The sequence below is a fragment of the Sinocyclocheilus rhinocerous genome, unplaced genomic scaffold (assembly GCF_001515625.1).
Source record: "Sinocyclocheilus rhinocerous isolate Xijiao unplaced genomic scaffold, SAMN03320098_v1.1 scaffold55, whole genome shotgun sequence".
Lineage (NCBI taxonomy): Eukaryota > Metazoa > Chordata > Actinopteri > Cypriniformes > Cyprinidae > Sinocyclocheilus > Sinocyclocheilus rhinocerous.
In genome coordinates, this window is record NW_015647461.1 from 645196 (window position 1) to 659336 (window position 14141).

A 14141-nucleotide genomic window follows, 5' to 3' on the forward strand; every position below is an offset into this window, starting at 1 on the left:
AATCTCTTCCGTTTTCTTTGTATTTATTATTAGCTCATTTTTATCACACCAGTCAACAAACTGACTTATTTCTGACTGGTAAATAGTGCTAATATTGTCATGCACATAGAGTAGACTTAGTATGGCTGTGTCATCTGAATATTTAAAAATAACACTTTGTGAATGCCTACTTAAGCATTCATTTGTAAAAAAGTGTAAAAAGAATGGGTGAACTGACGCAGCCTTGTGGAACAACTGAATATTATTATGATCATGTATAACCACTTGGTGATGGTCACCTATACATTTTGGATCAAATACAATCTTCCGTTTTCTTTGTATTTATTATTAGCTCATTTTTAACACACCAGTCAACAAACTGACTTATTTCTGACTGGAAAATAGTGCTAATATTGTCATGCACATAGAGTAGACTTAGTATGGCTGTGTCATCTGAATATTTAAAAATAACACTTTGTGAATGCCTACTTAAGCATTCATTTGTAAAAAGTGTAAAAAGAATGGGTGAACTGACGCAGCCTTGTGGAACACCTGTACTACTGCTCTTTTGATATGAAAGAAGATTGTTTACCTTTACACATTGAGTTCTATCTATTAAAAAAGAATAGTACCACTGTCTATAGGCAAACTGTAAGGGATCTAGATTACTAGCAAACTGCTTTCAACATAGCTACAACACGCTTTTCAAAACATTTCATAATCACAGATGTTAATGCAACCGGTATAAAATCATTGTTCTCTAAAGGCCTAGCTATCTTAGTAACGGGTATAATCAATGTTATTTTCCACAAACTGGGAACAATACCTGAATCCAAAGATTGTTGAAATATTGGAAGCCAAGCTGGAGTCAATTCATCTGCACAACACTTAACAATATAGGGAGAAATTCCATCCGGGCCTGCCGATTTCTTTGAACAGATATGTTTAAAATAGAAATTAATCTGTTTCGGATGAATCAATAACTTATCTTTGATGATATCTGGAGAAAAATCCCTTACACCAATACTATTCCCAGAGATATGCCCATGCTTCTCAAATCTTAGATAAAAATCATTTAAATCATTCACTTTCTGTAAGTCATCAAAAATAGAAACAGTATTTCTGAAAGACTGCATATTAGTTATAGATTTCATACAGAGTCCCACAGCTGTTTAGGATTAGACATACTCAGCTTGTTCTCCAGGAGTTCTTTGTTTCTTCCTGGCATCTCTTAGTAATCCATTCAAACCCTTCTGAACAGCTCTTACTCCAAGACAATCATGACTGCGAAAAGCCAGTTTCTTCCTGTTAATACAGTCTTTGATCTCTTTAGTTATGTAAGGTTTATTATAAAAAAAACTTGTTCTGTGGCCTCACAGGCCCCCATGAATTTGTTTAATTGATCACTTTGTTTCTAACACTGTTTTACACACCAGGCCTTTACTTCTGTATGTGTCTAATAATGTCACTTTCTAAGGTGTGTGGTGAAGATCACCGGAGAGATGGTGTTGTCCTTCCCAGCAGGCATCACACGGCATTTTGCAAATAACCCCTCGCCTGCTGTGCTAACATTCAGCATAACCAACTACAGTCGTCTGGAACACGTCCTTCCTAACCCTCAGTTACTGTGCTGGTAATAACATTCATCTAACATCGACTACAACAGAACCTTCACATAGACCTCATCATATTTGTTGACTAGTGAGAAGTATACATTTCTTTATTAGTCACACAAATAATGCATTAGCCTGAAATATATTATGAATCCATTTTTATGGACTAATTAGTATTGAAAGTGATTAGTAAAGGATGGAGAATTTGTAACTTATGGTAATAATTCAGTATAACTTAGTGCATTATCTCAGTGTGAGATTTCACTTCAGAATCACTCCTGAGGCTGACTCACATACTGTATGACTAATTATATGTGATCTCCACACTTATGTAGGAGTAGTGAGGGGATGCCATCATTTATTGATCTTGCAAAAGCTTTAGACTCTGCCATTCAAAGGTTTGGGGTTTAATACAAAGTATTATATGCTCACCCTAGGCTGCAATTATTTGATGAAAAATACAGTAAAAATGTGAATATTTTGAAATATTATTACAATTCAAAATAATTAGAAAATGTAATTGATTCCTGTCATGGCAAAGCTGAATTTTTAGCAGCCATTACTCCTTCTTCAGTGCCTCACACTCCAGAAATCATTCTAATATGCTGATTTGCTGCTTAAGAAGGATTTCTTATTTAGTGCATAATTGCTGAATAAAGTAATTAGAAAAACATATTGACCCCAAACTTTTGAATGGTGTACATACAGGAATATACAGGAAGAACAGATAATGCCTAATTCTTTATTACTTATTTGAGTATGATTTGCAGATTGAATGCGCTTTCAAATTTCCTACAGTGACACCACACAGCCCAATCCCAACTCAAAGGAGTTCTGGGTGAATATGCCAAACCTGATGACCCATTTAAAGAAGGTGGCGGAACAGAAACCACAAGCAACTTACTACAATGTAGACATGCTGAAATATCAGGCGAGAACCTCAAAGCAACACTGACCACAGAGACATAAGAGCACTTGTAGTCATTGGATTTTAGAAAATCTATATCGTATTTGCTTCATATTTTACGCAAGTAGTTCTTAGTTGGTTTAGCTTCAGGACCTAGTAAAGGTCTGAAATGGTTAATATGAGTAAATAAAAATGCCCTTTAAAACAAAGTATTTTTTTATGTAAGATTTATATTTTTTATTAATAATAAAATGAGCATTTCATTTATTAAATGATTAATAATTAATGTATTAATCATTAGTAATTTTATATTTTTATTTAAATTCATAATTTATTATTAATCGTAATTTATTAATTATTTATAATTTAATGTAAAAATAATTATTTTATTTTTATATTACATTATTTTAAATTATTTATTATTGATTTAATTTCATAAATTAATAATTAATTTATTAATCATTATTAATTGAATGTTATTCTTAATTGAATTAATTTTAGAATTTAATTTAAATCATAGTCTTGTTTTTGAGATTGATGAGAATGAGGCCATGTCATTAACACTTCATTATCAAATCTGCCTCAGGTGTTACCGAAGGGTCTACAGTCCACTCCTCTAAATCTAGCAGTGAGCTGGAGGTGTGAGCCCACCAGTACTGATCTGAGGATAGACTACAAATACAACGGGGGTGCCATGACCACTCCTGTCGCCCTCAACAATGTTCAGTTCCTCATCCCTGTGGACGGAGGCGTCAGCAAACTGCAGGCTGTGCTTCCCCCAGCTGCCTGGTGAGAGATGAACTAGATTCTTCTATTAATGGACTACTAGTCTACAAAAATCAGACTGTCATTGTGAGAATGAAGCATTATGATTGTACTTTAGTTTGGGAGTTTGAAAAATGATACTATGAATAGTACTAGACGTGGAAGAAGAGCATTTGAACATTCTTTTACATTCTTTCTAGATAATTTAATATTTTTTATTGCTCTGCTTATAGGAATGCAGAACAGCAGAGAATCTTATGGAAGATTCCAGATATTTCTCAGAAGTCTGAGAATGGAGGTCAGATTCATGGTTCATTCTTGTGTGTGTATATATACACTTATAATAATTCACTTATAATAATTAGTAATAAATGAATTGCTTCTCTTTTTCATCCACCCTTTTTTTCCCTCTATCTTCAGGTGTGGGATCTCTGCTGGCCCGTTTCCAGCTATCAGAGGGTCCCAGTAAACCCGCTCCGGTGGCAGTGCAGTTCACCAGTGAGGGCAGCACTCTGGCAGGCTGTGACATTGAGCTGGTTGGCCTTGGATATCGTTTTTCCCTCGTCAAGAAGAGGTTTGCAGCAGGTGAGTTATGCAAGCGACATCTGTTTTGATCAGTAATGGCCTAGAAATCTTTACGCTGCATTTATTCAAAACATAAAATTGTATTTGTGCTTTTATCATAGGAAAATACATGGCAGACAACTAAACAACACCATGCAAGTCTGCATATTTTGGACCAATTCTGAATATTTAAAACACAGGACATGACCCCTGCCTGACCTTATGGATAAACCTTTGTAGATGTACAATACAGGTGGACCTCACACACACTCCAGCAGTATTATATGAGTTGCATTATAAAATGTGGACCGTTTTAGGGTGTACTTCTTGTATTTGTGAACTGTATTCACTTTGCAACATCTGTATTACGGCCTGGGTTTGTTCGTAAGGTTCTGTCCGCCGTGTTATTGGCTGTGCCTACCTGAACCTGAAATGTATCCTTCTCTAAAAGTGATACTGAACATGTGATGTTTTTATTACTCTATGCATTCAGTTTGTCAAAAGTATCACATTTTCGAACAAGGTAGCAAATTAGTACGGTCTATAAGAGGACTGAGCCTCTGCCACAAGATGGCGCTATACTGTTGCATGTAGTATAAGGTCTGCATCGGATTTTGGTGTAGCTCAAGCTTATTTTAAAAAGCGTATTCAGGAATATCTCATTTTAATTTACACAGTGCAGTCAGGTTCATTAATTGCACAACGATAGAAATTATGTTTTTAGAAAGCCACAGCTTGAAAAATAGACTCCTGCTTGCAATAGACTCACAAAAGAACAGAAAAGTCGTTTTCAGTTGATAATATATATCTTGAAGGACGTTTGGTGTTTTCTTGTATTGTTAAATAGCCTTTCTGTTGTTCCTGAAGGAACCGTGTTAGACATCAGAGTATATCAGTCTATTTTTATTTATTCATGATTTGTTGTGTATATATAAAAAAAACGAAATAAGTTACACTGTATATGAATAGACTTTGAATGGTATCATAATTTAGGATCCTTGAAGTTTTGGACTTTTTGTTATCTGTGTAGTTGGGTAAGCTGTGTACAGTATAATGCTGAGGTATCATTTTTACATTTCAGATATAATTTTTTTTAACTCTGCAACAGAAAATTGATGCTATATATGGGTCGGGGGTGACATTTAAAAGAGAAAACGAAACTGTATCTACCTAGATGCGTCACGCTTAATGTTATTACAGTGTTATGTATAGCAGCACTAATTAGTTCAACATGGATTGTCAGCTTTTGGACATTGTAAATTCTTTTATCATTCACGCAGATGTGTTTGTATCCAGCCACTCCCCCGCAGCACATGTTATTGAGTGTCCTGAGCATGAGCCCCTGCGCTTCAGAACATCTTTATTTTGCAAATGGTAACGGTCTCTGTGAGATGACGAGGTTCTTGAGTGGTTAAATTACCAAATCGCTTTTTCTTTTCTTTTCTTTTCGTTTGTACGTGTATCTCCAGAATTGTCCTTTTAAGAGAAAATAAGCTGCATATTTTTTAAATGTTTAAATCTATGAATAAAGTGAAAAATATTGTTTCTTGTGGAAAAAAAAAAAAACAGTGTTTAACTTCCCAGATGTTCAACGTCAAGAACAAACATTTTGGTTACATCTTTGAGTGTCTGATGTAGACGTCGTGATGGTTTGGAGAAGAATATACTGGTGCTTTGTGATTCATAGGTTTCCATCCACATTTAACGTTATGGATGAGCGTCGCCATCCGTTAACACTGCATTGCGTATTTTCTGAGCACTGTAGCTAAAGGGTTTTTTCGAAGAACAATTTGGAGTCTGTCAGCTGAAAGGAAAAAAAACTATGAATTTAATTCTGTGTAGTGCTTAATCCGTATGTCTATGGTCTAAAGTGAAACGTCACTCAGATGCGCAATAGAAATGAGAACTCACGTCAGTTTAGATGTAAGTGGAGCTGTGTGTGAATGTTGAATTGCATTAGTGTGTGTGTGTGTAAGAGAGAGAGTTTGTGAGTGTGTGTGTGTGTGTGTGTGTGTGCTGTCTGGTAACTAAATCATCTCTTCCCAGCAACATGTGCAAGCTGTGTTTGTACAAAAAAATGTTAACAAAGATCTGAGCGGTTACTTTGCTCTTTCCAAAACAATAAAACATATAAGCCTGATAAGTGGATGTATTGTGTTATGTTTAAAGTTTATCAATTAATATTATTCTAAAATATTATGCCTGAAATGCTCGTCTGTATTATGTAATAATATTATTTAATTAATCATTTAATATAGAATATTTTAATATAATTATATATTATTACTCAGTTTGGTCCAAATTGGTTTAACAGCATTTATGGGAGAAAATAAACACCTTTGATGCATATGCAATAATGTTTATTGACAAAGTTTGCAAAATACAAGCAAGAATGAAACACTTTAAATGCATGATCACTGCTGTGCACGTCATTATGCCGTTTCACTGCTGTTGGTGACTTGATATTTACCCTCTTAAATGGTGCATCTTAGAATACACGTGTAGCACAATTATCTAATCCCAAATTAGACATGCTTTTTATGTAAATTAGCATCATCTACTGGCAAATTAAGCTGTTAAATGAATTACAACTGACTGTACACTTAGAGTACACTTGAGAAGTGTTCATATTCATTTGGACTCGATGTGGAAGAAAACATGGTGAGACAAATAGAAAAACACAGCTTCATTTCTCAGCAGAGCAACGTGAGGTCACTTTTCTTGCAGTCAAACTGACAACAAACATTGTTCAGGTCTCGCCTGGCCAGGTCAGATCCCAGACTCTCGCTAAGATCCTCAGCACTGCTTAGATCTCCATTAAAAAACCCTGTGCAATGACAAACACAAAATACAAAGTTAACATTTGTACTAATATTTTGAAGCCTATAACACATATAATCAGGTCTGAAGTGACGTGATGGCAGGAGAAAATAACACGGGTATACACAGGTTTTTCTGCTTAAACTCAACTTGTGTCAGTCTAATGGGAATGTAATATCACCAGACGTTGTTTATCTGTTGACTGGAGGAGACTTGTTCTCACAGATACAATTAAAGCAGTGCTCCGTTAAATATCATCAGACTTGAAGGGTAAGAAAGAGTAAGAGGTGCACAGATATTTATACAATCATAGGTTATTTGCAAAAACTTTTGTTTCATAGCAACTTATAGAACAGTGTTTAGAGAAAACAATGTAAATGTCAAATAAACAGTGAAAACAAAAACAAACAAAAAAACATTCTAGTTGGTCATGCTTGTTCAAACGAGAACGTATTTTCTCATTGTTTTATAGTTTATTTTCCATATATATAAATATATATGTGTAGATATAACAGTTTATTATTTATTTATATATATATATATATATATATATATTATATATATATATATATATATTTATATAATATGGTGTATTATAATATATTTATTTATATATTATTCAGTATTTTTAAATACTTTCCATCTCTCTTTTTTTATATAGTCTTAATTGCAAAAAATTTTAATTGTTTAAAACTTCTTAATCTAGATTCTATTAAAAATGAATCAAAATAACTTCTAGAGGATGACAGGGCTGTTGGCAGAATAAATAATATATCATTAATAAAATATACAGTACTCACATGCACATACAATTATTATTTTAGAACAATTAACATATAAAAAAATTCTACTGATTTGAGACTTGTCATAGCACTTGCATATTGCTCTTTTGTTGATTTGGATTGCTTCCATTGTCCTCATTTGTAAGTCGCTTTAGATAAAAGCGTCTGCTAAATGACTAAATGTAAATGTATTCATATTATTAAAATAGATAACTACAATTGATTTGATATAGAAAGAGGTTTAATGTAATACATTTTAAAAGGGTAGAAAACAACTTTATTTCATATATAAACTAACTAGATTTGCTCTAAAGCCCAACACTGACACCAGCATTTGACACATTATGTTTTCATAATTAGCATGAATCTCTGCTATAGCAAACTCACCTTCCATATCCTGCGGACTGCTGAACCTCCTCCACCTGGAGCCACCACATGTGTAGACGACGGCACGGATGAACTCTCGGCCACACAGCTTGACTGTCCTCACGTCAGCCTGCACGTCTGACATGCTACACACAGCCCACAGCAGCAGCAGAGCAGGACAGTGAAAACCTCTCATAGTGGCTTCAGTGAGCGCGGCTCCTTCTGTTCTGCTCTTATGTTTTCCTTCTGTCTCTCTAAGGTCCTCTGTATCTTCTGTTAACCTCTCTCAGGTCTGGCGAACGTCTGATTAGCCCATGAGACGTGACCCCAATTTATGGTGGCATGTTGGACGGCTCACGCTGGACCGTTCCATCCTGTCATAACCCCACCCAACACTTACTCGATCCCCTCAAGTCAAACAACTTTGATCGGAAAACAAAGGCCAGCAGGTATTTAGGTGCTTTACTGCCCCAATCTGGAATGCAATTACATCCTTAGGGACAAGCTGTTGTCTCTTAACATCTCCAGTTCAATGGTCTCATTGCAGTGCTATTATCCTTAATGAATGGATTATCTAGTCACATAAAGACCAATGCTGCTCCCCGAGCAAAACAGATGTCTACTATCTGCTGATGTGACCGTGAAATTCTGTTACCTTAAACCTAGTTGGTCTATGAAAAAAAGTAGTGCAAATGAGCAATACGGCTATAATCCCAGACATTATGGTTTTATGGCTGATGCTGGGCCCCATGAGATGATTAACAGTATGATCTCTACTGACAAAATAACATAAAAGTCTGTGTTCGATACAAGGACACATAATAAAGGAAGAATATTAAGCAAAAAGTTTTCATCAAAAACAAATGTAATTGGTATCAAACTATTACATTATATTTGCTTCAAAATATATAAAAAAGAAAGAAAGAAAGCATCTCGGTTACGTATGTAACCCTCGTTCCCTAAAGGAGAGAACGGAGACGTACGTCGGAACTGACCGACGAATTGGGGATCGCTTTGGGAGACCAATCTACTTACGGAGGTACCACGACTGTTGCGACGGGACGTACGTCTCCATTCCCTCCTTCAGGGAACGAGGGTTACATACGTAACCAAGACATTCCCTTTCAGTTGGTCACGTTGGACATACGTCGGAACTGACCGACGAATTGGGGATATCTACCAACACGCCACTGTCGCTGGCCCTTCCAGCACTCTGCTTGAGACTCCTGGACCGCACGCTGGCCCTTCCAGCGCTCTGCTTGAGACTCCTGAACCGCCCCCAACTGTTGGAGCGGGAGTCAGGGCTCTAAGCAGAGAAGGTCAGTCACTGCTGTTCCGCAAGACCCACTCAGTGTGACTATTTGGATAACGCTGGGAAAGCGTGCCCTAGAAGGGAAGGGGATGCTGCGGAGGCCACATCCTGCCCGTAGGAAAGTAAAATTTGGCGGTTACACCTATGGACTAGCCAGTTAGGGTAGTACAACATATGGAAGTCTCTGGGGTGGTTCCAGCCTAGTTCTAGGGGGGAAAGAACACCAACAGAGACGACAGAGCGGGCTCTGTTGAGGGAAGACACAGGCTAGCCGGACTGGGTAGCCTTACCGTGGAAGAATGCACATATGGATGCGCCGTAGGGACCACTACATATGGACACCCAGCCTAACACAGGTTCCACAACGCATATGAGTGTAGGCCTGGCGTCAGACGCTCCGCCACTTCTGACTGCCGGGGAGTGATGGAGGAACTCACAGGGTTAGCCATTTCTGGGGAACTCTACTGGAGCAATAGACGCATGTATCCGGCCCAGCGGGCGGGAGTGACATTGCAAGCCGACACTTAGAACGGGTCCTTCACGCTACTGGCCACTGGGGGCGAGTACACAGGAAGATGCCGGCTCTACACGAAGGCTATAGAATCTAGCGAACGTGTTAGATGTCGCCCAGCCCGCAGCTCTACAAATATCTGTCAGCGAGGCGCCTTGAGTCAGCGGCCAGGAGGAAGCAACACTTCTAGTTGAGTGTGCTCGCAACCCGAGTGGGCAAGGCACGTCTTGGGATTGGTACGTCAAGACAATAGCATCCACTATCCAGTGGGCTAACCTCTGTTTGGAGACAGCCTTTCCCTTCTGCTGGCCTCCATAACAGACAAAGAGCTGGTCTGAGGTCCTGAAACTTTGTGTTCTGTCCACGTACAGCCGCAGAGCGCAGACAGGACAAAGAAAAGCTAGGGCTGGGTCTGCCTCCTCCGAGGGCAGTGATTGCAGGCTCACTACCTGGTCCCTGAAGGGAGTGGTAGGAACCTTGGGCACATATCCAGGCCAGGGTCTCAGGACAACATGAGAGTTGGCCCGCCCGAATTCTAGGCACGATTCGTCGACCGAAAATGCCTGCAGGTCCCCTGCCCTCTTGATGGAAGCCAATGCAGTCAGGAGAACTGTCTTTAGTGACAGAATTTTCAACTCAGCTGACTGCAAAGGTTCAAAGGGAGGTCTCTGCAGTGCCGTGAGCACCAGAGACAGGTCCCAAGAGGGTACCGAGGTAGGACGAGGAGGGTTCAACCTCCTCGCCCCTCTAAGGAACCTGACGACCAGGTCGTGCTTACCAAGAGACTTACCATCAACTGCATTGTGATGTGCGGCAACATACACTTTCAGGGTGGAGGGAGACAGCCTTCGCTCCAACCCCTCTTGCAGGAAGGAAAGCACGACTCTGACAAGACATCTTTGGGGGTCTTACCGGTGGGAAGAACACCAATCAACGAACAGGTTCCAATTCAAAGCATAGAGGCACCTCGTAGAGGGCGCTCTAGTGGAAGTGATGGTGTCTACCACTGATTGGGGTAGGTCACCTAGAACCTCCGCGTCCCGTCCAGGGACCAGACATGAAGTTTCCAGAGGTCTGGACGCGGGGGCCATAGGGTGCCCCATCTCTGCGAAAGCAAGGAGGGGCTGTCGCGAGGAGCATAAGTTCCGAGAACCAAGTCCGGTTAGGCCAGTATGGCACAACTACCAGGACCTGCTCCTTGTCCTCCCTAACTTTGCACAGTGTCTGTGCGAGAAGGCTCACTGGGGGAAACGCATATTTGCGAAGACCCTGGGGCCAGCTGTGCACCAGTGCATCCGTGCCGAGGGTGCCCCCGGTCAGGGAATAAAACAGCTGGCAATGGGTCGAGTCCGGAGAGGCAAACAGGTCTATCTGTGCGGCTCCAAAGAGGTCCCAAATCAGCTGGACCACCTGGGGATGGAGCCGCCACTCTCCCGGAAGCGCAGGCTGTTGTGAGAGCTCGTCAGCTGCACGATTGAGCATGCCAGGGATGTGAATGGCCCGAAGCGACCTCAGATGCTTCTGACTCCAGAGGAGGAGATGGCGGGCGAGTTGCGACATGCGACGGGAGTGTAGACTACCCTGGCGGTTGATGTACGCAACGGTCACAGTATTGTCCATACGGACCAGCACGTGCTTGCCATGTAGCAGCCCTTTGAGGCAGCCCAGCGCAAGACGTACTGCTAGGAACTCGAGGCAGTTGATGTGCCAATGCAGTTGAGGCCCCATCCACAGACCCGACACTGCATGCTTGTTGTACGTGGCCCCCCAGTCCGTGGCCGAGGCATCCGTGAACACCACAGCATGCCTGGACACTTGTTCTAGGGGGACCCCCGCCCGTAGAAATTTCGAATTCAACGAATTCAAGCAGTTCAACACTGACTGGACGCGCTCCTCTGCGAGTCGCGCTGTCCGGTTGACCGAGTCCAACTCCATACCGAGAAAAGAGATCCTCTGCACAGGGGAGAGTTTGCTATTTGCCCAGTTGACCCAAAGTCAACTGGCTGAGGTGACGGAGCACCATGTCCCTGTGTTCGCACAACTGGTCCTGAGACTGTGCCAGTATCAGCCAGTCGTCGAGATAGTTGAGAATGCGAATGCCGCGTTCTCTGAGTGGAACAATGGCTGCCTCCGCGACCTTCGTAATGACGCGAGGTGACAGGGACAACCCGAAGGGTAGGACCTTGTACTGATAAGCCCGACCATCGAACGCAAACCGTAGGAACGGCCTGTGTCGAGGGAGAATCGAGACATGAAAGTACGCGTCCTTCAGGTCGATTGCTGCAAACCAATCTCGGGGAAGGATGCACACGAAAATGCGTTTTTGCGTTAACATCTTGAACGGGAGCTTGTGCAAGGCCCGGTTCAAGGTTCGCAGGTCCAAAATTGGCCGTAACCCACCACCTTTCTTGGGCACAATTAAGAAGGGGCTGTAAAACCCTGCCTTCATATTGGCTGGAGGGACCGGCTCGATCGCGTTCTTCACCAGTAGGACATCGATCTCCGTCCGTAAGACAGGGGCATTGTGAAGTGGATGCCCCTAAATTTGGGGGGGGGACGCCAGGCGAACTGAATCGCATAGCCGAGTCTGATGTTACGGATGAGCCAGCGAGACTGGCTGGGGAGCGCTAGCCAGGCTCCCAGACACCGTGCAAGCGGGACCAACGGAGCCACAGATGTACCCGGGGTGGGCAGCGAGGATCACAGGAGGAACACAGGCACTCGACTCGGGAGGCACTGAGGCGGCCGAAGTGGAGTCTGCGTCTGCTGCGCAACACTTACCAAATTCCAGGGTGGGGCAGAGGGTGTGAGAGAAGGTCAGGTGGCGTCCTCGACCCACACACTGCTGCCTGCTGCCTCGCCATCGAGGGTAGTGAGGGAGGAAGAAGGACCAGACCGGCTTCGGGCAGAAAAAGGTGCCGTCCACGGTTTAGTCACCTCTTCATGCACCTCCGGAAAGAAAGGTACTGGAGCGGAGTGCTGAGAACCAGCACGGGCCACCCCAAGAAACCAATCGTCCAGCCGCAAGGTTTCGGGACACGGTGGAGGGTTCCCCTCGAGCCCGACACTTGCGGCGGCCCGGGAAAGCATAGCAGCCATCTCTGGGTCTGACTCAGGCAACCCTGCCACACCCAAAGGGGGCAACGCAGCCGAATCTTCATCCCCGGAGGACATACACTCACCCTCCGACGCAGCGACCGACATCTGGTCCTCTGGGGGATCCCCAAAAGTGACGACTGGTGCCACACAAGGCGGATCAGCACGCCCTCTTGGAAGCTCCACTGGTTGCAGTGTCATGGAGGAGTGAGGAGCCCGAGGAGTTTGACTCGGCGGGGTATTCCTCACTGTAATCCTCAGGTCACCTAGGTTATTAACCGAAGTAGGCTTCCTCTGAGCTGGCCCAGAAGAAGGACTAGATCAGGGAATATACGATGGGGCTCCAAGATACTGGAGTCTCGACCTTAACACCGAGATGGTCATGTTCCCGCAGTGAGAACATGTACCATCCATGAGTGCCACCTCAGCGTGTGCGAGGCCCAAACACGTGAGGCAGTAATCATGACCATCACCGGGGGCCAGGTAGCGACCGCATCCAGTAGCACACAGTCTGAATGACATCTTGAAAAAGACGCAGGGTCAAACTGTGTGTGCTCTTTTAGGAATTCACTCTCTACTGGTGCTGAAACGTACAGGGAAATGGCCACGGCTACACAACAGTACAATAGTGCAAGCCTGTTGTGAGCACTCACACTCTCGCTGAAGACGCAGTTCTCAGCTGTATAAACAGCAATCTCATTGAAGGCGCACTCTCCAGCGAGCTGTGAGAACAGCTGTTTTTGCTCTCTCGTGAGATCGCGACCAACACTGTCAGCGCCGTCACACCCACACCAGACACGCAGATGCTCCTTCCTAAACGAGCAGCTCGTCTTCCACCGCTTTCGAAGAAAAAAACACAAGCAGGAACAGCACATGTGTTCGGCTCCGAAGCGAAAAGCAAATATGCGACGCACTGGCTGCTCATTAAATACTCGCGCTGCAGTGCAGAGCAGCTGTGGCAATTATCGCATGCCAATGTGCATTGGCTCGTTTTCTTACACTCTTAAGTAGATTGGTCTCCCAAAGCGATCCCCAATACGTCGGTCAGTTCTGACGCACGTCGAACGTGACCGACTGAAAGGGAATGATAGCTTGTTTCCTGGATTCAGTGGCAATTTCATTAACAGACATTTGGTATATTATATAATAATATTTGAGATTTTGTGTTGAAGGACATTCATGCTACATTAAAGGAGACATATTATGCCCCTTTTTACAATATGTAATATAAGTCTCTGGTGTTCCCAGAATGTGTCTGTGAAGTTTCAGGTCAAAATACACCACAGATAATTTATTATATAATTTTGAAAATGCCTATTTTGAGTGGTAGCAGAAACACGCTGTTTTTGTGCCTGTCTCTTTAAATGCAAATGAGCTGCTGCTCCACGCCCCCTTTTCCAGAATAGAGCTGCGCCATTACAGCTCG

General features: G+C 42.4%; 2 protein-coding genes across 18 annotated transcripts in view; one reads left to right on the plus strand and one right to left on the minus strand.

The window, feature by feature from the left end:
• Nucleotides 1-4033, plus strand: part of LOC107709192 (SH3GL interacting endocytic adaptor 1) — a 96675-nt gene extending 92642 nt beyond the window's left edge. For all 17 annotated transcript variants that reach the window (XM_016513610.1, XM_016513609.1, XM_016513617.1 and 14 more), the window contains 6 exons: nt 1457-1612; nt 2391-2523; nt 3086-3288; nt 3498-3562; nt 3685-3849; nt 3951-4033. In XM_016513610.1, the coding sequence (XP_016369096.1) occupies nt 1457-1612; nt 2391-2523; nt 3086-3288; nt 3498-3562; nt 3685-3849; nt 3951-3973 (745 nt within the window). In that variant the 3' untranslated portion in view covers nt 3974-4033. The remainder of the gene's footprint in view (nt 1-1456; nt 1613-2390; nt 2524-3085; nt 3289-3497; nt 3563-3684; nt 3850-3950) is intronic.
• Nucleotides 4034-6521: 2488 nt separating this feature from the next.
• On the minus strand, nt 6522-7992 carry LOC107709171 (relaxin-3-like). The gene is made up of 2 exons (XM_016513583.1): nt 7818-7992; nt 6522-6655 (listed from the first exon to the last, which is right to left on the minus strand). Exons 1-2 carry the CDS (start codon nt 7990-7992, stop codon nt 6522-6524), a joined length of 309 nt encoding a protein of 102 aa, XP_016369069.1.
• Between the last annotated feature and the right edge of the window lie 6149 nt (nt 7993-14141).

Bases quoted from the DNA above. Each gene is read 5' to 3' on its own strand.
- LOC107709171 (XM_016513583.1), bottom strand. From the start codon at position 7,992: ATGAGAGGTTTTCACTGTCCTGCTCTGCTGCTGCTGTGGGCTGTGTGT. The intron at 6,656-7,817 runs GTGAGTTTGCTA...GTCATTGCACAG, and splicing joins CAGTCCGCAGGATATGGAAG to GGTTTTTTAATGGAGATCTA.